This window comes from Oncorhynchus masou, chromosome 16 (assembly GCF_036934945.1).
Source record: "Oncorhynchus masou masou isolate Uvic2021 chromosome 16, UVic_Omas_1.1, whole genome shotgun sequence".
Lineage (NCBI taxonomy): Eukaryota > Metazoa > Chordata > Actinopteri > Salmoniformes > Salmonidae > Oncorhynchus > Oncorhynchus masou.
The window spans coordinates 21,996,997-22,017,383 of record NC_088227.1 but is presented as its reverse complement, the minus strand read 5'-3'; the positions used below and the strand labels follow the sequence as shown (position 1 = coordinate 22,017,383).

Here is a 20,387-nt window from a genome sequence, read left to right as displayed (position 1 = left end):
GCGGGCAGCTGAGTGGAAACGGAGGAAAACTAAACTTACGGAGGATCTATCATCCTTCCACTCCCTTCTCTCTGTCTTCTCTTCCTCTGTATCCACTGCTAAAGCTGTGTTCTATCACTACATTTCAAGCTTCTGCCTTCAACCCTGGGAAACTCTTCTCCACTTTCTCCTCCTTCCATAGTCCTCCACCTCCTCCCCTCCCTCCTCCTACTACTCTGCGGACGACTTTGTCAACCATTTTGAAAAAGAAGTTAACGACATCCGCTCCTCATTCATTCAGCCCTACTTAGCCCACTTACAAAGAATTGCCCTATGCCTTGACCTCTTTCTCCCCTGTCTCTCAGGATGAAATCCTGTGACTAGTGATGTCCGGCCGCCAACAACCTGCACACCTGACCCCAGCCCCTTCTCCAGACCATCTCTGGAGACCTTCTCCCATTCCTCACTTCCGTCATCAACTCATAACTGACCACTGGCTGCGTCCCCTCTGACTTCAAGATGGCCAGAGCTGCTCGCCTCCTAAAGAAACCAACACTCGACTCCTCTGACGTCAAAAACTACCGAGCAGTACTTGAGCTTGCGGTCTCTGACCAACTCTCTCGTTATCTCTCTCAGAATATAATCTTTGACCCTAACCAGTCAGGCTTCAAGGCAACTCACTCAACTGAGACCACTGTCCTCTGTGTCACAGACGCTCTCCGCTCTGAGGAAACTCTCTCGCCTCTGTTCTCATCCTCCTAAATCTATACGCTTCCTTCCACACAATGAACCATCAGATCCTCCTCTACACCATCTCAAGATGGGCCATCTCAGGCACTGCATAATCGGTACTAGGCCCGCTCCTCTTTTCACCAAGTCACTCGGGTCTGTCATATTCTCACATGGTTTCTCCTATCACTGCTATGCGGATGACAATCAACTACTCTTCTCCTCTTCTCCTGACACCCAGGTGGCAACACGCATCTCTGCGTACCTGGCAGATATTTCAGCTTGGATGTCGGCCCACCACCTCAAGCTCAACCTCGTCAGAATGGAGCTGCTCTTCCTCCTGGGGAAGACCTGCCCGCTCCAAGACCTCTCCATCACGGTTGACAATTCCACGGATTCCCCCTCCAAGAGTGGTGTGACCCTGGACAACACCCTGTCATTCTCTGCAAACATTAAAGCAGTGACTTGCTCCTGCAGGTTCATGCTCTACAACCCTCAAACTCAACTCTGGACCTCAAAGCCAGTTCCACTGCATTTTTTCCTTGTTCCCCTCTAATCAGGGACTGATATAGACCTGTGACACCAGGTGTGTTCAAGTCATTATCAGGTAAAACAGAAAACCAGCAGGCTCTGGACCTTCTAGTGTAAGAGTTGAATACCCCAGCTCTTCTACAACATTTGTAGAGTACCACCTTTCCTCACACAGGAAGTGGCGCAGCTCCTAATCCAGGCACTTGTCATCTCCCATCTAGACTATTGCAACCCTCTGTTGGCTGGGCTCCCAGCTTGTGCCATCATATCCCTGCAAGTTATCCAGAATACCACAACCCGCCTGGCTCTCAACCTTCCTAAGTTCTCCCATGTCACCCTGCTCCTCCATACACTCCACTGGCTTGCAGTCGAAGCTCGCATCATCTTCAGGATCCTGGTGCTTGCCCACAGAGCAGCAAGGGGAACCAGGGGCGGATTGGGCATCTGGCAATTTTGGCAAATGCCAGATGGGCTCGACCATTCTTTTATTGGGAGGGCTGGTCAAAATTGACACCCTCAAAAATCTATATAAAAATAAAATGAAAAAGGTGACATGGCCGGCATCCCATGGGTCTCTTAAGAATCTGAGCTGAGGTCACGCAAACTCACATTCAAACTCTGTCATCAGTTAGACAGCCAACATCATGGATCGTAAAAAAAATGGAAAGGGTGCCTATAAAATGTAGAAAACGCACATTCTACGTTATCATCTTACTCAAAACTTCCTATTTTTGGGGAGGTTAAAACCATGATTTTTTTCAAACAGTAAAGTGCATTATCTTCATGATTCCTGTAATGAATGGATAAAACGCCAGGGCCAAATTATTGTCCCAGTCCACCCCTGAGGGAAACTGACCCTCCTTACCTTCAGGCTATGCTCAAACCCTACATCCCAAGCCAAGCATTCAGTTCGCCACCTCTGGTCTCTTGGCCCTCCCTACCTATATGAAGAGTACCTTAAATAACTCTCACATTGCACCCACAAAACAAAAACAACTGTCGTTGCTTACTAGCACTGAGTTTGCTGATAAATACTTTGTTGAGGGAAAATGTAATTAATACGATTGTGATGTGTCGTTGTCTCACCTAACTATCTTAAGATGAATGCACTAATTGTAAGTCACTCTGGATAAAAGTGCTTGCTAAATGACTCAAATGTCAAATGCAATGTAAATGTGTGTGCGTGTGTACTCTGTTCTCCTGATTATCCTCTACTGCTATTTTTGTCCCTTTCGTTGTCAGCACATTCCGCTCTGAAGAGTTACACTTAGCTCTGATGTGTATGAGTAACTCTCAGACCATGCTCTTAGACACACACACACACACACACACACACACACACACACACACACACACACACACACACACAATTCTACACGGTTGGATTGATCTGAGGGGTCCGATAAGGAGGCGGTTGTTGGGTCACTGCCCCTCCCCTCTGCCCTCACCCCTGTTTCATATCCCCTGCACCCCTCGAAGGGGGTGGGATCAAGAGCACGATATCCACTGAGCAGGAAACGGACCAGGGCAACATTCTACATGGCATCAGGCGGTGCGACCTGGAATTTTAATTCGGGAGCACCACTGCAATTTTTTTTAACAAACAAAACTTTTTTCTTTAAGGCACTCGGAAATAAGTTAACACATACTACAGACAAAGTGGCGTGTTTCTAGCCTAAACAGTTCAAAACGCAACGTTTCTTTTAAAAAGACACTGTATAATTTTCAATGCAATGCATCTCAATGGTAAAATTGTTTTTATACAACCTAATATTCCACAAATTACTTTTTAATTTCAATGACAGGTATTTGTATAAACATTTAGCTATTTATAATAATAATTTATAATATAATAAACTGTATTTACAGGGTTACATATTAGATTCTAGGGCACAACATGTTTAAATTTGGAGCACCAATTAAACATTTGCAGTCAGCATGTACACTACCGGTCAAAAGGTTTAGAACACCTACCCATTCAAGTGTTTTTCTTTATTTTTTACTATTTTCTACATTGTAGAATAATAGCGAAGACATCAAAACTATGAAAAAAAGCATATGGAATCATGTAGTAAACCCAAAAAAAGTGTACAAATAGCCACCCTTTGCCTTGATGACAGCTTTGCAAACTCTTGGCATTCTCTTAACCAGCTTCATAAGGTAGTCACCTGGAATGCATTTCAATTAACAGATGTGCCTTCTTAAAAGTTAACTTGTGGAATTTCTTTCCTTCTTAATGCATTTGAGCCAATCAGTTGTGACAAGGTAGGGGAGGTGGGTATACAGAAGATAGTCCTATTTGGTAAAAGTCCATATTATGGCAAGAACTGCTCAAATAAGCAAAGAGAAATGACAGTCCATCATTACTTTAAGACATGAAGGTCAGTCAATATGGAACATTTCAAGAACTTTGAAAGTTTCTTCAAGTGCAATCGCAAAAACCATCAAGCGCTATGATGAAACTGGCTCTCTTGAGGACCGCCACAGGAATGGAAGACCCAGAGTTACCTCTGCTGCAGAGGATAAGTTCACCAGTTAAGTTACCAGCTTCAAAAATTACAGCCCAAATAATTTCTTCAGAGTTCAAGTAACAGACACATCAACATCAACTGTTCAGAGGAGGCTGTGTGAATCAGGCCTTCATGGTCGAATTGCTGCAAAGAATCCACTACTAAAGGACGCCAATAAGAAGAAGAGACTTGCTTGGGCCAAGAAACACAAGCAATGGACATTAGACCGGTGGAGATTTGTCCTTTGATCTGGAGTCCAAATTTGAGATTTTTGGTTCCAACCGCAGTGTCTTTGTGAGACACGCAGTGTGGGTGAACGGATGATCTCCACATGTGTATTGGAGGAAAAGCATGGAGGAAGAGGTGTTATGGTGTGAGGGTGCTCTGCTAGTGCCGCTGTCTGTGATTTATTTAACCAGCATGGCTACCACAGCATTCTGTCGCGATACGCCATCCCATCTGGTTTGGGCTTAGTGGAACTATCATTTGTTTTTCAACAGGTCAATGACCCTACACATCTCCCGGATATGTAAGGGCTATTTTTACCAAGAAGGAGAGCAATGGAGTGCTGCATCAGATAACCTGGCCTCCACAATCCCCTGACCTTAACCAAAATGAGATGGTTTGGGATGAGTCGGACCGCAGAGTGAAGGAAAAGCAGCCATGTTCTCAGCATATGTGGGAACTCCTTCAAGACTGTTGTAAAAGCATTCCAGGTGAAGCTGGTTGAGAGATTGCCAAGAGTGTGCAAAACTGTCATCAAGGCAAAGGGTGGCTATTAAGAATATCAAATAGAAAATATATTTGCATTTATTTAACACTTGTTTGGTTACTACATGATTCCATATGTGTTATTTCATAGTTTTGATGTCTTCACTATTATTCTACAATGTAGAAAATAGTGAAAATAAAGAAAAACCCTAGGTGTTCTCAAGCTTTTGTCTGGTAGTGTATGTGTAGTAGCAAAGTCACTGAGGGAGGAACTATGTAAAGCTGCCTGGATAATGATCTGATGTTAACAAATACCCTTTCTTATTAGCTTACTGCACATCTGTCACACTCATTTCACGGAGGGCCGAGTGTATGCAGCTTTTCGCTCCTCCCTTGTACTTGATTGATGAATTAAGGTCACTAATTAGTAAAGAATTCCCCTCACCCGGGTGTCTAGGTCTTAATATAAAGGAAAAAACAAACATCCGCAGACACTAGGCCCTCTATGGAATGAGTCACACACCCCTGGCCTACTGGAAGCTTGTTCGTCATGCACTGGGTCATGAAAGGATGTGAAAAACTCTGATTCTTTTGAAGAGAAACAAATTAAGGAAAATAGCTATTATTATGTATATAATATGGCCAAGCCTTAGCCATATAATTCAAATTCTACTCATTCTATTTCAACTGTGTGCCCAGAATTTAAATGTAAAAAGTCTCCCATGTGATTAGACTTATGAGATATGATTTACTGTCATATCCTCGACACACAAGGACAAACCTGATAGATAAACAATTCTCAGGGGAGAGAGAATGCATAAAGCCCTTCTTCTGGTTTAACCCTATGAGGAAAGACCAGTGTTCCAAGTAGTGGAACAGTTAGAATGTTTGTTAGTCCACTGCACTACTGAATTCTAAAATCGAACAGTGGTTCCATGCTTAATCAATTTCTCATCAGGTCTCTATTCTTGACCGAGGATCTTTATCCTCTTGTGTTTACATGGACCTCTCTCGCCTGTTAAAAGGCACCCCCCCCCCCCTTTCTCTACCTTTACTGCTGCCCCCCAGAGGAAGAGGGGCATTACACAGCACAATGGGGTGCGTTACAAGGACCACTACCAGGGGGTTTACGATGGGAGTTACGAGGGGCGGTTCACATTTCATGGAGGTCCAGGAATCCCACAAGGCATCTGGAGGAATTTACGAGGGTGGGGGGGTGGGGGGGGGGCAAGGCTATAGGAGCCAGAGCTGGGTGCGGGAGATGCCCTTCCCCTATTGAAAGGAGCTAATTAAAAAAGGAGACGCACACGCTCGCACATGCTTGCACACAAACACACACAGGGTGACAGAAAACAGATGCTGAATCCTTCTCACCCTGGTTGACGGATGATTAAATCAAAGCTGATGAGCTGAAGGGGGAGGGAGCAGGTGGCAGTAAACTCTCTCTCTCTATTAACAGCTGCCGATTACTCACATGCAGCCTTCAATAAGTGGCTCATACAGTGAAGCTTTGCCTTTTTGGGTCACTTCTTTATCTAGCCAACAATATGTCACCAGTCACACACTCCAGTCCTGACCACAAGACCACGAGAGCGCTCCTGAGTGTTTTGGGGGCCATGTAGAATGTACGATATGTGTGTTGTTCTGGATAATCTATTTCTATTCTGTGTGTGAGAGTAGTGAGTCAGAAGGAATAGAGATCCACTGTATGTAGCAGACAGCCATGGTCTATTTTGGAGGTACAGTAGCATCCGATAAAGATACACCATACATGAACACTGAGCAGGCACAGTAGCAAGCACCAAGGGGCTGGACCTGTTTAACAGGCAGAGGAATTACATTTCACACTGAAATCAATACATATCTATTTGTTGAGAGGACGTTTAATCCACAAAAATATCCAAGATCTTGATTTGTATATTTTTTTCTATTCATTGTATTAGAACACTGTAATATGACTTAATGGATCAAGTTCTATTGGGATACAGAGAAGTATATATTGGCATATATGGAGGAGTATATGTATTTCAAGGTACATAAAGGAGTACATGTATTTGGCATTGAGGAGTAGAGAAGTTCCTTCCTCACCTTCTCTCATCATGCCGACGTTGAGACACTTCATGAAGCGACAGGCCTGACACGACTTCCTCCTCCGCTTGGTGATCTCACACTCACTGGTGGCAGGGCAGCTGTACTCGATGTTACCTGTGGGTTGGAGAGAAAGGAGAGGGGGTGAAGATAGAGAGAAAGGTGGAAAGACAGAGAGGAGAGAGGGGAGGAGAGATGTAGTAGACACAAAAAGCCAGTCAAGTCAAGTCATTCAACCACTTCAAAACAAACAACATGCTGAAAAGAGACAGGGAACTCTAAGAAACCATGACAAAAAAAACAGGATAATGTTCTGGAAGTCAGTCAATCAGCAGCAGTCTAAGCTGACACATCCTATTACATCCAGGAAGCATCTGATCACCTGATCTACTGTAAGCATGACCCTTGTCATGCACATCTGTGTGCGGTGGCGGCTAAACTAGCCTAAAGTGGGTCTTAGCCTACGAGGGCCGTAACCCATTCACAGACAATCACATTAAAACAACACCACAACATGCTGCAAACATATGGATGAGCCACACCCACAAACACACACAGGGCCAGCACATTCCCACACTTTCCTCTTGTGTAAACAGTCCTCAGCTTAAACAACAGATGCTGTGGGGCAGGTTAAAACACTGTTGGCAACACATGCTGTCGTGATCACCACCGTGTAAAGCATATACACTATGTACCATATGTGTACACACACATGCACTTTTACACTCATCATATGCTGCTGCTACTCTGTTCTTTATTTTACTCATACTATTATCTATCCTGATGCCATCACTTCACCCTGTACCTCTGCACAATGACCTGGTACTGGTACTCCCTGTATGTAGCTCCATTCTTGTGTATTTTATCCCTCGTGTTACTATTTTTATGATAGCATCATTAGGAAGGGCACATAAGCAAGCATTTCATGGTAAAGAAAACACCCGTTGTATTCGGCGCTTTGATTTGGATTTGATTTGAACACAACCACTAAGGTCTTTACTGTATAGGCGGAGAAGGCATGGGAACCTGTAAGCTTGCATCCTTAGAGTTGATCAGGTGTTGATACTAAAACAGGCTGTTGGAACTCATATGTCCTACTGCAGGTTTATCTGTATAAAGCCATACACCTTCTGCCCTTTGACCATATACTTTTTTTTACACACGTGGGCACTTCAGTTGAAGTTAACCTCAATGCTTATGTGAGTTGGCCTTACCCTGAATGGTCCTCTTGAAGAAGGCCTTGCAGGCCTCACAGGAGGCCACTCCGTAGTGGTACCCAGACCCCACATCTCCACACACCAGACACAGCCTCTTAGCCACAGAACCCAGCATGAACTCACACTTCACTTGGCCATCCTCACCACACAACCGCCTGGAGAGAGAGAGAGAGGTTACACTCACATATATGGTACATGCACCCAAGCATAAACCCATACATACACAAATGGGTACATACACACAAAGACAGACAAAAAGACACACAAACACACAAACACCCGCCTGTTGGCTGTGCCGTTGTTCCCCATGCCCGCTTTGTGTCCATAGAGCCCTTGTGAGTCCAAGCCGTTGGTGCGGTTGTGGCCCTTGCCCAGGGGGCCATAGCTGGAGTTGGTGTCCGAGGAGGATCCCCCGGGACTGGGTTGGGCTGGACTGTCCCCCTGGGAGCTGGGGCTGGAGGGCTCATGCTTTATGGAAGGGGGACAGGGGGGGTCCAAGCCCCTCACTGACATCCTGCCAAGGAGTCTGGGGGGGGGGGGGTACAGTAGGATACATTTATGGTAACATCTGGTAACATGGCATGATGGATTTAACATGCCCTTTCTGTCTCGATCTATCAGTCAGTTACAACACTTGACCTCAACGTAGACCTACACAAATACACCCACCCATGCATTCCCTTACAACCTCATACCTGTCCTGACCACGTACACACTGACCAACCATCTTCCAGCACCCTTTTACACTAAACCTCCTTTATCCTTTCCCTTACTCCATCTATCACAGGGACAAACAGAAAAAGGGTAGGAAACGTCTCCCCCTCTCTCCATTCCCTGTCACTCTCCCTATTCCTCTGTGCCTCGTACCCCTATCCCTCTCTCCTGATCCCTTTATCTCTCTCTGTCTATCTAGCCATCTCCACCCAGCCGTTTGCAATTTCCCACATATGCAAAGCTGAGGTCCATTACACACACAGGAGATTGCTTAACATATGGAAATCCAAACAAAGATCCTGGACCAGATAGTTTTTTTCTTCCAGACCTCTTGGGGAAGGTATGCCGAAGTCAGGGGCACAACTTTCACTGGGGATGGGGGGGATATGGTTTATCCGACAGGATAAAATAAATATATATATTATTATTATTATTATGTCCCCCCCACTTCTAAAACCGAAGTTGCGCCCCTGGCTGTAGTAGATATTACCAATTGTGTTCAGTTACCTAAACAAAGTCTATAGATTTTATTTTTTAACTCTGTCTACTTGAGCGTTGTAGAGGTATTCATTTTGGGAATGTATTGTTTTTCTATGCTAGTACAAACAGTGCGTGTTCACATTCTACTGTATGGAGGTATGTTCATCCCCCTACAGTGGGCTACAATGCACATGACAGTATTCTAAAATAATGCTCACACACACACAGGCACACGTACATGCTGACCCATGTGACCACAGGCTGCTACCACCTACACATACTGTACACACTTCACGCTCCATTCACACTTCATTCTCAAACATGCTTTCAAATGTGGTCATGTGTCATCGTAAACACTTGGAACAAAAACACACACGTGCTTGCATGCCATCGTGTGTCGCCATACCCCCTCCCAGCTCATGGCAGGAACCCAAGCTCTGTTCCTGCCATGTAAATCCACACGGTCATGACCACCACTCATTTGAGAGGCAAACTATCTGGCTGCCCTAAACACCACCAGAGTCAACCATGACCACGCTCCATCACCCCTCGAAATACAGAGAGAGAGATTGAAAGAGTGAGAGAGAGAGAGAGAGGGGGGGGATAGAGACTCAGAGAGAGAGAGAGAGGGGGAGAGAGGGGGATAGAGACTCAGAGAGAGAGGGGGAGAGCGAGAGAGAGTCATTCAAACTTCAACCTCATTCTACTTCAGTTTTATATTAAAATAGATAGTGATATATTGTTCACTCCGAAGTGGTCCAGTAAAGCTGGCAGAGGACAAGGGAGTGTGAGGAGACCATTCTGTTCTCTCATCAGCTATCCATCACAAAGGTAGATATTGCTGTGTCAGCTCCACCTAGACCTGAATTGAGGCATTCTCCCATTACTTAGTGGCAGTAGATTTTTCTCTCATAATGCAATAGCATTAGAGTGGAATGGTAAGACGTGGTGTGATATCTAACCTGACAGAGCTATAATCTACAGCTCTTCATAAAAGCTAATCAAAGCCCTGTCAGTGCAGTTCCCATAGACGCTGGGTGTAAATCACAGACTCAGAGGTACATTATCAAACAACTGTGTGTGTGTGTGTGTGTGTGTGTGTGTGTGTGTGTGTGTGTGTGTGTGTGTGTGTGTGTGTGTGTGTGTGTGTGTGTGTGCAACACTCTCTGTCTGACCATATCCAAAACAACTCTAATTGACAGAGAGAGAGAGGGGGATAAACATTATTAGCTGAGAGGGAGAGAGAGAGAGAAAGGGGTCTATCGCTGGGCCATTACCCGGGGTGTGTAGAAAGAAAGGAGAGGAGGCAACACTCACTCTCAAATGAGCAGTCACAATACAGCCAATGACCAACCAGACGCACGCACGCACTCAGCAAAGCAAAAAGAGAGGTAGAGGGAGAGAGGGAATGTCTCATGGATTATTTGGGTTTATTTCATTTTAGTTTAATAGTCCATTCTGATTTTTGTTTTTTTTACAAACATTACAAAATGTATCTAAGATGTTAGGTATAGGTTCATGTGGATGTTGGTTACTCTAGTTATGCACCCTTTTTGGGGCCCTATTCCCACTAAGCGATATGATGGAGAGTCTGAGGAGCGGGATGATGAAAGACAGTTCTACTTTTCAATTCACATCACATCCCTGCCTTACCTTTCGTTGTGGCTGGCAACTTGACATTCTTGGTCTGCACCTCAAATTGACCGTAAATATCACAGTAGCCACTAGCGAGTAAGAACAAACTATTCATCAATGACATAAACTTTTCTTTTAAAACATATTATACTATTGAATAATAATGATTAACCCTCTCATGTGATAATAAAAGTACAGCAGGCCTACCGTACAACATGACAACAAACCAGGATTCATTTTTATCAATATCATGCAAATCATGGTAAAAGCAAATTGAGATTGAAAATGTAGGTATAAGTGAATTCACCACAACGAGCAGTTTTATATGGAAACCCACCAATAAAAATAAAATGCCTCATGATTTGTCAACGTGGCCAATTAGTCTGTACTTTTCATCAACTACAGCCTACTGATAACAACCACAAGCCGCAGGCAGCCTAGAGAAGCCTATGGGATCGCATCTGAGCCTGGCCAGGGGAAATGTAACGTCTTGTTTTTATAGCCTAAAATAGGCCCATTTAATTGTGTTCTGATTTTTTTTTTTTTAAAGGGATCAAATGTAGGCCTTTCTTAATCCAAAATGATTGACCGGAATTAATGAATCAATCAACACAATAATGATGACATACTGTGTGAGTAACTTTTTAATTACAGATGCAAAGATCCAAATGATTACAACCCTGCAGACAGCGAGCTCAGCCCTGCTTACTTTTTGTCCAATCACAGTTATTTTCACTTTGTTGTCTCACCACACAATGTTACAAATAGGATATCTTTAAAAAAAAATGTATGATCCACATTTTACATGCTTTTGGTGGTGGGAATGGGCTCCCATCATTTTGCATGACTCAGTGCAGCAGGCAGCTACTGCAAAAATGTAAGAATGTAACAGGCTGTTACTGCAATTTCAGCTGAAAACTCAATAAAACAAGTCTCAAATATTGCATATGCATTTCAGCTATTTCAAAAAATATTTCTCTGCTATTACCATTTATACTGCTAGAGCGTTGGCTGTTTACACTATCCTGCTTCAAGGGGGTTAACTGACGGGCGAATGCCATGCGCTACCTCTGGCAGTAGCGGTTGAGCCGTAGCAAGTACGCAAGTTTACATTGGAGTAATATGTGTAGCCGATGGTATTTTTACATAACGTGTAGTAAGTGTGAAGAGGCTCTAAGAGACACATATTACTGACATGTAAATGACTTCTTCAATTACCCCTTAACTCCTATCCATAACCCCCTGGTCAGTGATGTGGGTCAGAGGGGATTCGTGCACAGTGATTCCTAATGGGCCAATAGGAGATGAGGAGGTATCAGTCCTGAGCTGAAAAACCAGCACCACCGATAAGAGTCTTAGTTTAAGTGTCTCAATGGGCTTGGGTCAAATCAGTTTGATAAGTCTCTCTTTATCTCTTTTGCTCTCTTGCTCTCACCCGATCTTTGTTTCCCTCACTTCCTGTCTCCCTTCTCTACCCCATCTTTCTCTATCCCTCTCCATATATCTGCTGTTAAATTCAATTCAATTTCAATTCAAAAAGCTTTATTGGCATGACAAAGCAATTCATTTTTTTTAAGTATCTGACGCTAATGTAACAACAGGTGAAAATAATCGCTCTTCATATTTTGCTACCAAACATGGTAAGACTTTTCTTATAACTGTATATTAACACTGTAATTACACTAATAGCAACACACAGTAACACAAAAACATAAAAACATGCTCTGTCTCCACATCCTCTACATCTGTCAGTCACTCTCCTGCTATCCTCTGGTTAGGGTCTTATCTGAGCTGTGGTCTAATATTATCACAGGGTTCAAACCTCTTAGATGTTAAGTCCCCTATTTACTTTGAGAGGTTCTGAAGCAGTTCGGACTGATAGTTTGGTGTTTTTGGTGTACAGAGCAGTCTGTGAATGTCGCAGGGTCCAGTGCCTTATAGTGCCAGAAAGCCTCATCTGTCTGTTTTCTGCTTCCACTCTGTGTCAGGTTTCACACCCTACATTTGCATAGGTAGTGACGTATCACATTTTCTGGCCTATCCACACAAAGTATTGATTTCCTCTGTTTCTGAGCGACGCAGACCAGCTTGGGAGATGGCCTATTAAACGGGACAGTCTAGTGAATCCAGCAGTGGATTCATCTCACTGTGATATTCTCGGACGGATTTAAAGCTCTCATGAAAAAATACAAAACAATTTTGGAGAATTGAAACACGACCACTTTCTCTTGGTCACAGCTGAAGTAATGAGACTGCAAACATTCGAATGGTGTCTCTGCATCACTCAGAGGATGCTTGGCTGAAAAGTATGTTGTCAGTTACATGAAATTGTGCCAATATTGTTCAATTTATGTCCTCAAAAGTGAGTACACCTCAGCAATTAATATCTATTTTGACCAGAAAGGTGAGTTCCAGACCAATCTAGAACTATGCAGAATTACTAGTTATTGGTAATGGCCATCTCATGTATTTTTAGGAGAAAATCTACATTTTGACATTGTGTTCAAGACAGGGTTTGCTTTGCAGTGGTGCAAAAAATAGCTAAAAACACCAACAAAGACCTAATAACACCAGTGACCTACAGAAGCTCACCTCTCTTTAAAGTATTGTTTATCTCTCTCACTCTCTCAACGCTACCTTTCATTCCCTCACATTATCACTCTCTCTACCTCCCCTCCCTCACTTTCAGACCTACTCCCTTAGCTCTCCATACACAATGCAGGTTTGGGTCTCATCCGTCAAAGTCCTCATCCTCTCATTCAGACACTCTCTTTTTCAGCAAAACTCCAAGAGGTACACTTGCTCCCACTACCTCTGTTTTACACAGAGCTGCTTATACTGACATAGAAGCCACCATCACACCAAATAGCAAATTAAAAACTCCAAAACTATGATCTTAATTTGAGAACAAGACTGCAAATAGTAGTGCACTGCACATGTACATAGTTCAATGCTTACCATTGCCTAGATAGCATTACTGTGCTATTACATTTTCTTTACACTCTACAGACAGTTTATATACATACAGAATATGGATCAGAATAGTGCATGTACTTACTCAGTGTCAGAGTGATAGGTGAAACACTCAGGGAGGTACAGCTCTACTAAATCCATATGCTCTTTGCCACCATACTCTGAGGAGAAAACCTGCTCACTAGCAAAGATTCCTTTGAGCTTTCTCTCGCTTTCTTTAGTTTGTCTGTCTCCTTTTCTTTCTCAGTCTTTCTCAATCTCTGTTTCACTCTCTGACACACTTTCACTGGAGCAACAGTGTCTCCCTATCCCTGTCTATCTAGCTCTTCCTGTCACTCTCTGTCTGTCTATCTTTGTTTCTGTGTCTCGGTCTCTATCTGTGTGTCTCTCATACTCTTGCTGAATTTCCCTCTAATAGCAGTGTCGAGACTCCAGCCAGTGAGGTCTTAACTGTTGTGGCTCAGTCTATGATAGAGCACTCAAAGCTACAGCTGGTGCTCATGAATATCCAGGAACCATTTTACATGCCCCTCCCTCTGTACCACAATGCCAGTATTCGACTGGCCACCGGCTACTCCAATGAGAGCCGGCCAATAACTGTGGGTACATAGAGACAGGACAGGTGGCAGTAGTGAGATGAAAAAAAGTAGTGAGAGAGTGATAGTATAAGAAAGGGAAGGATGAATGAACAATAAATAACGTGGTTGTGGGGCAAGGGGCAGTGCCGTTTCTAGACATAAGCGACATAAGCTTATACAGTGCCTTGCGAAAATATTCGGCCCCCTTGAACTTTGCGACCTTTTGCCACATTTCAGGCTTCAAACATAAAGATATAAAACTGTATTTTTTTGTGAAGAATCAACAACAAGTGGGACACAATCATGAAGTGGAACGACATTTATTGGATATTTCAAACTTTTTTAACAAATCAAAAACTGAAAAATTGGGCGTGCAAAATTATTCAGCCCCTTTACTTTCAGTGCAGCAAACTCTCTCCAGAAGTTCAGTGAGGATCTCTGAATGATCCAATGTTGACCTAAATAACGAATGATGATAAATACAATCCACCTGTGTGTAATCAAGTCTCCATATAAATGCACCTGCACTGTGATAGTCTCAGAGGTCCGTTAAAAGCGCAGAGAGCATCATGAAGAACAAGGAACACACCAGGCAGGTCCGAGATACTGTTGTGAAGACGTTTAAAGCCGGATTTGGATACAAAAGATTTCCCAAGCTTTAAACATCCCAAGGAGCACTGTGCAAGCGATAATATTGAAATGGAAGGAGTATCAGACCACTGCAAATCTACCAAGACCTGGCCGTCCCTCTAAACTTTCAGCTCATACAAGGAGAAGACTGATCAGAGATGCAGCCAAGAGGCCCATGATCACTCTGGATGAACTGCAGAGATCTACAGCTGAGGTGGGAGACTCTGTCCATAGGACAACAATCAGTCGTATATTGCACAAATCTGGCCTTTATGGAAGAGTGGCAAGAAGAAAGCCATTTTTTAAAGATATCCATAAAAAGTGTTGTTTAAAGTTTGCCACAAGCCACCTGGGAGACACCAAACATGTGGAAGAAGGTGCTCTGGTCAGATGAAACCAAAATTGAACTTTTTGGCAACAACGCAAAACGTTATGTTTGGCGTAAAAGCAACACAGCTCATCACCCTGAACACACCATACCCACTGTCAAACATGGTGGTGGCAGCATCATGGTTTGGGCCTGCTTTTTTTCAGCAGGGACAGGGAAGATGGTTCAAATTGATGGGAAGATGGATGGAGCCAAATCCAGGACCATTCTGGAAGAAAACCTGATGGAGTCTGCAAAAGACCTGAGACTGGGACGGAGATTTGTCTTCCAACAAGACAATGATCCAAAACATAAAGCAAAATCTACAATGGAATGGTTCAAAAATAAACATATCCAGGTGTTAGAATGGCCAAGTCAAAGTCCAGACCTGAATCCAATTGGAAATCTGTGGAAAGAACTGAAAACTGCTGTTCACAAATGCTCTCCATCCAACCTCACTGAGCTCGAGCTGTTTTGCAAGGAGGAATGGGAAAAAAATTCAGTCTCTCGATGTGCAAAACTGATAGAGACATACCCCAAGCGACTTACAGCTGTAATCACAGCAAACGGTGGCGCTACAAAGTATTAACTTAAGGGGGCTGAATAATTTTGCACGCCCAAATTTTCAGTTATTGATTTGTTAAAAAAGTTTGAAATATCCAATATATGTCGTTCCACTTCATGATTGTGTCCCTCTTGTTGTTGATTCTTCACAAAAAATACAGTTTTATATCTTTATGTTTGAAGCCTGAAATGTGGCAAAAGGTCGCAAAGTTCAAGGGGGCCGAATACTTTCGCAAGGCACTGTAATTTTATAATTTTTAGGGGGAAGTCAGCCGGGGTCTCAACTATCTAGGATGTTAGAATACACAACGTGCAATTTCGGAATTTGGTAGTGCATCAGCAGTTTCCCTCTTGTTATGTCAGTCACTGAAAGTAACTTAATTAGCCCATGTCAGCTAACATTATATAGATTGCTAGGAAAGTTAGTCTATCCAACTATTTTGTTTGTCACTCGCACTCAGATATCATATCAATATGGCATAAGTCATGGCACAATGTGTAAAATTGCAAGAAATTAGCTTTAAAACTGCAACATTGTATCTACATCCCATGTAGGGTGACCGCATTTAAAATACCCAAATGCCGGACAACAGGATGATTTTGCTGGACATTCAAAATGTTGCCAGCATCACGTGCCAATCATTTGATCTCAATCAGTTTCATGGGAATATGCATTTAGAATTTCTTCAATTGCTTTTTTGTTAGCAAATTAGAGCAGATGGTGTTCAAACTATTAGCCTTCCTGTATTTTGTTTAAATCCAAGCAAATTCTGGGTAGTGGCACGTGCTGTTGAGTTTTGGCCACAGGATAATTATTTTTGGACTATTCAGCTAACTATGCTATTATATTTAGTTCTGTTATGTAGAATTCCAATTAATCATGTGATCTTCCAATACATTGGGGTGGCAGGGTAGCCTAGTGGTTGGAGCATTGGACTAGTAACTGAAAGGTTGCAAGTTCAAATCCCCGAGCTGACACGGTACAAATCTGTTGTTCTGCCCCTGAGCAGGCAGTTAACCCACTGTTCCTAGGCCATCATTGAAAATAATAATTTGTTCTTAATTAACTGACTTGCCTAGTTAAATAAAGATAAAATTGATTTAGCTTTGATCTAACTTTACTAAAAGTGCACCATTGTGGGGAGCAAAAAATGGCAACGAGTCTTCTGGCAGCACTGCACCCCTGCTCCCACTTCACCAAACAAGCTAATTGAAGCAACTATAGCCTACTCTTCTGCGTCATGCAGTCACCCATGGAACGAAAGACCACATGTTTTATGAAAATCTGGAAATATTTGGCCAAGGAAACATTTTCTGGTTGGTCTCAGGGAATGTAAACTAATCCAGTATTAAACAGGATTGAGTGAAGTTGCAGCAAATAAGTTGAATAAGCAACTAATGAGGATGGAGCACCTCACAAGGGACAAAATCACCTTATATCTTTTCAGGCTAATATGACTATTTACTTACTTTTGTAGCTCTTCATCAGAAGCAGCTTTTTAGAAGTAGTTACACCAAACTGTCCTCTCCAAGTTGAGCTGGAATTTAGTCCGCAATATCAAAATATCAGATCACAACAAGGATTTGAGAAGTGTTTAACATCACCAATGCAACATCCTTATGATGTATATATTTTCAGAAGCACAACGTGACTGCAAGAGACAGGTTGGAATGTCTGACTGAAATATGGGACAAATCAACCTTTTTTTCCCCGAAATTAGTGGAGTTTGAACTTGATGATAAAATCCAGGACATGATTGTTTGGTTGCAGAACAAAATGCCAAAATGCAGGACTGTCCAACACAATCCGGGACATTTGGTCACAGTAACTCCATGGAAAAATATGTAGAATTGAAGGACAAGCTGCACATTCTTTACTTTCCTCCACCAAAGAGGGACGCCACTAAAATGTTTTGACCGCGAGTTGGGTGATGCTGGGGACGCCAACCAAATCTTGCTAAGAGCACCCAAAACGCAAGAAACAGCCCTGGCAAGGGGCATAGGTTGATAGTAAAATCAGTCACCTTTCTAAATCAGAGCATATTCATTGAAATCTGACTTTTCTAGTAAGAATAGCTCTTGTTGTCCTAATAAAAACATTCTCCACTAATAAATTGCAGCCAGGGAAGCTGACAATTTAAAGTAGTTGTTGCATTTGAATATAGTTGCTGTATGGGTGTATTTACAGTTGAAGTCGGAAGTTTACATACACATAGGTTGTTAACAAACTATAGTATTTGCAAGTCGGTTAGGACATCTACTTTGTGCATGACACAAGTAATTTTTCCAACAATTGTTTACAGACACATTATTTCACTTATAATTCACTGTATCACAATTCCAGTAGGTGAGAAGTTTACATACCCTATGTTGACTGTGCCTTTAAACAGCTTGGAAAATTCCAGAAAATTATGTCATTGCTTTAGAAGCTTCTTACAGGCTAATTGACATCATTTGAGTCAATTGGCAGTGTACCTGTGGATGTATTTCAAGGCCTACCTTCAAACTCAGTGCCTCTTTGCTTGACATCATGGGAAAATCAAAAGAAATCAGCCAAGACCTCAGAAAATAATTGTAGACCTCCACAAGTCTGGTTCATCCTTGGGAGCAATTTCCAAACACCTGAAGGTACCATGTTCATCTGTACAAACAATAGTACGCAAGTATAAACACCATGGGACCAGGCAGCAGACTCAGGAAGGACACACGTTCTGTCTCCTCGAGATGAACGTACTTAGGTGCAAAAAGTGCAAATCAATCCCAGAACAACAACAAAGGACCTTGTGAAGATGCTGGAGGAAATGTGTACAAAATTATCTATATCCACAGTAAAACAAGTCCTATATCGACAACCTGAAAGGCCGCTCAGCAAGGAAGAATCCACTGCTCCGGAACCACCATAAAAAAGCCAGACAGTTTGCAACTGCACATGGGGACAAAGATCATACTTTTGGAGAAATGCAATCTGGTCTGATGAAACAAAGATAGAACTGATTGGCCATTATGACCATCGTTATGTTTGGAAGAAAAACGGGGATGCTTGCAAGCCGAAGAACACCATCCCAACCGTGAAGCATTGGGGTGGCAGCATCATGTTGTGGGGGTGCTTTGCTGAGGGACTGGTGCACTTCACAACATAGATGGCATCATGAGGCAGGAAAATGATGTGGAAATATTGAAGCAACATAAAGATATCAGTCAAGAAGCTTGCTCGTAAATGGGTCTTCCAAATGGACAATGACCCCAAGCATACTTACAAAGTTGTGGCAAAATGGCTTAAGGACAACAAAGTCAAGGTATTGGAGTGGCCATCACAAAGCCCTGACCTCAATCCAATAGAACATTTGTGGGCAGAACTGAAAAAGCATGTGTGAGCAAGGAGGCCTACAAACCTGACTCAGTTACACCAGCTCTGTTCGGAGGAATGGGCCAAAATTCACCCAACTTATTGTGGGAAGCTCGTGGAAGGCTACCCTTAACGTTTGACCCAAGTTAAACAATTTAAAGGTAATGCTACCAAATACTAATTGAGTGTATGTAAACTTCTGACCCACTGGGAATGTGATGAAAGAAATAAAAGCTGAAATAAATCATTCTCTCTACTATTATTCTGATATTTCACATTCTTAAAATAAAGTGGTGATCCTAGCTGGCTTAAAACAGGGAATTTTTACTTGGATTAAATGTCAGGAATTGTTAAAAACTTAAAGTCTGTGTGTCTGTGTGTCTGTGTGTGTGTGTGTGTGGTAAGAGGGCAGTGGGTTCTGAAGGCTTTTGTCCTACTCTGATGATACATGATCCTAAAGGACATACATACCTCTAGGTTGTGTGTATATTTTGTGTGGCGTGTGTGTGCATGCATGTGTGTCACTAAGTGTCTGTGTCCTACTGTACAACAGGTGACACAGCACTCCCCTAACCCCCCCCCAAAAAAATTATTATTACATAAACACACATACACGCGCTCGTCAACTTCCTTAATTTAAAGCACTGACTAACGGAAGTTTAGTAACTCAGTGATGCAAGCCTTTCTAGTTGTCTAACTCAAATATACCCTGGCAGTAAACCTGGATCTGATCATCTGTCAGTAACATATCCCTAATGTGACGCTCTGACCTCTCCCTGACTGAGACGCGCGCACACACACACACACACACACACACACACACACACACACACACACACACACACACACACACACACACACACACACACACACACACACACACACACACAGTGTGACTCTGGGCAACTTGCCACTCCTGGCACACGAGCAGATAACACATTTATTTCAGAGTCACTTGTTTTCAACTGTATAGTTATGACCGAGGAATGTTTCTCAAAGAGGAGCAACAATACATAAAAGCTGAAAAGGGGGTGTTAGAATTGGAGCACATTAATTTGATATAAAATATGAGATCATCATCAACACATTTCTATGCCTACATGCTTTCACCATACTTCGAAGACACTCCACTAGTGTCTTTACAAGGCACGCAACTTCCTTTTCTTACTTTAGAACTCAGCACCATCCTCAGCCCGCAGCAACAGTTCTAGGCTGAGTCTTACATACAGTAATCTCTGAATGGTGATCCACTTAACAGATTCTGCCTGCGATCAGTCGGTGGCTCACCCTACAAAGCCCCTCAACTGGATTCATGTATCAGGCAAGCTCAGAGGT

The 20,387-nt window shown here is 42.8% G+C and overlaps 1 protein-coding gene across 3 annotated transcripts in view; it reads right to left on the bottom strand.

Moving 5' to 3' along the window:
• Window positions 1–20,387, bottom strand: part of LOC135557671 (estrogen-related receptor gamma-like) — a 53,209-nt gene that overhangs the window by 10,242 nt on the left and 22,580 nt on the right. For 2 of the 3 annotated variants that reach the window (XM_064991174.1, XM_064991175.1), the window contains exons 2-4: window positions 8,049–8,291; window positions 7,763–7,920; window positions 6,549–6,665 (exon numbers count right to left, since the gene is read on the bottom strand). In XM_064991174.1, coding sequence (XP_064847246.1) covers window positions 6,549–6,665; window positions 7,763–7,920; window positions 8,049–8,278 — 505 coding nt within the window. In that variant the 5' untranslated portion in view covers window positions 8,279–8,291. Of the gene's footprint in view, window positions 1–6,548; window positions 6,666–7,762; window positions 7,921–8,048; window positions 8,292–13,652; window positions 14,177–20,387 lie in introns of those variants that run through there. The other variant, XM_064991173.1, reaches the window with a different exon arrangement.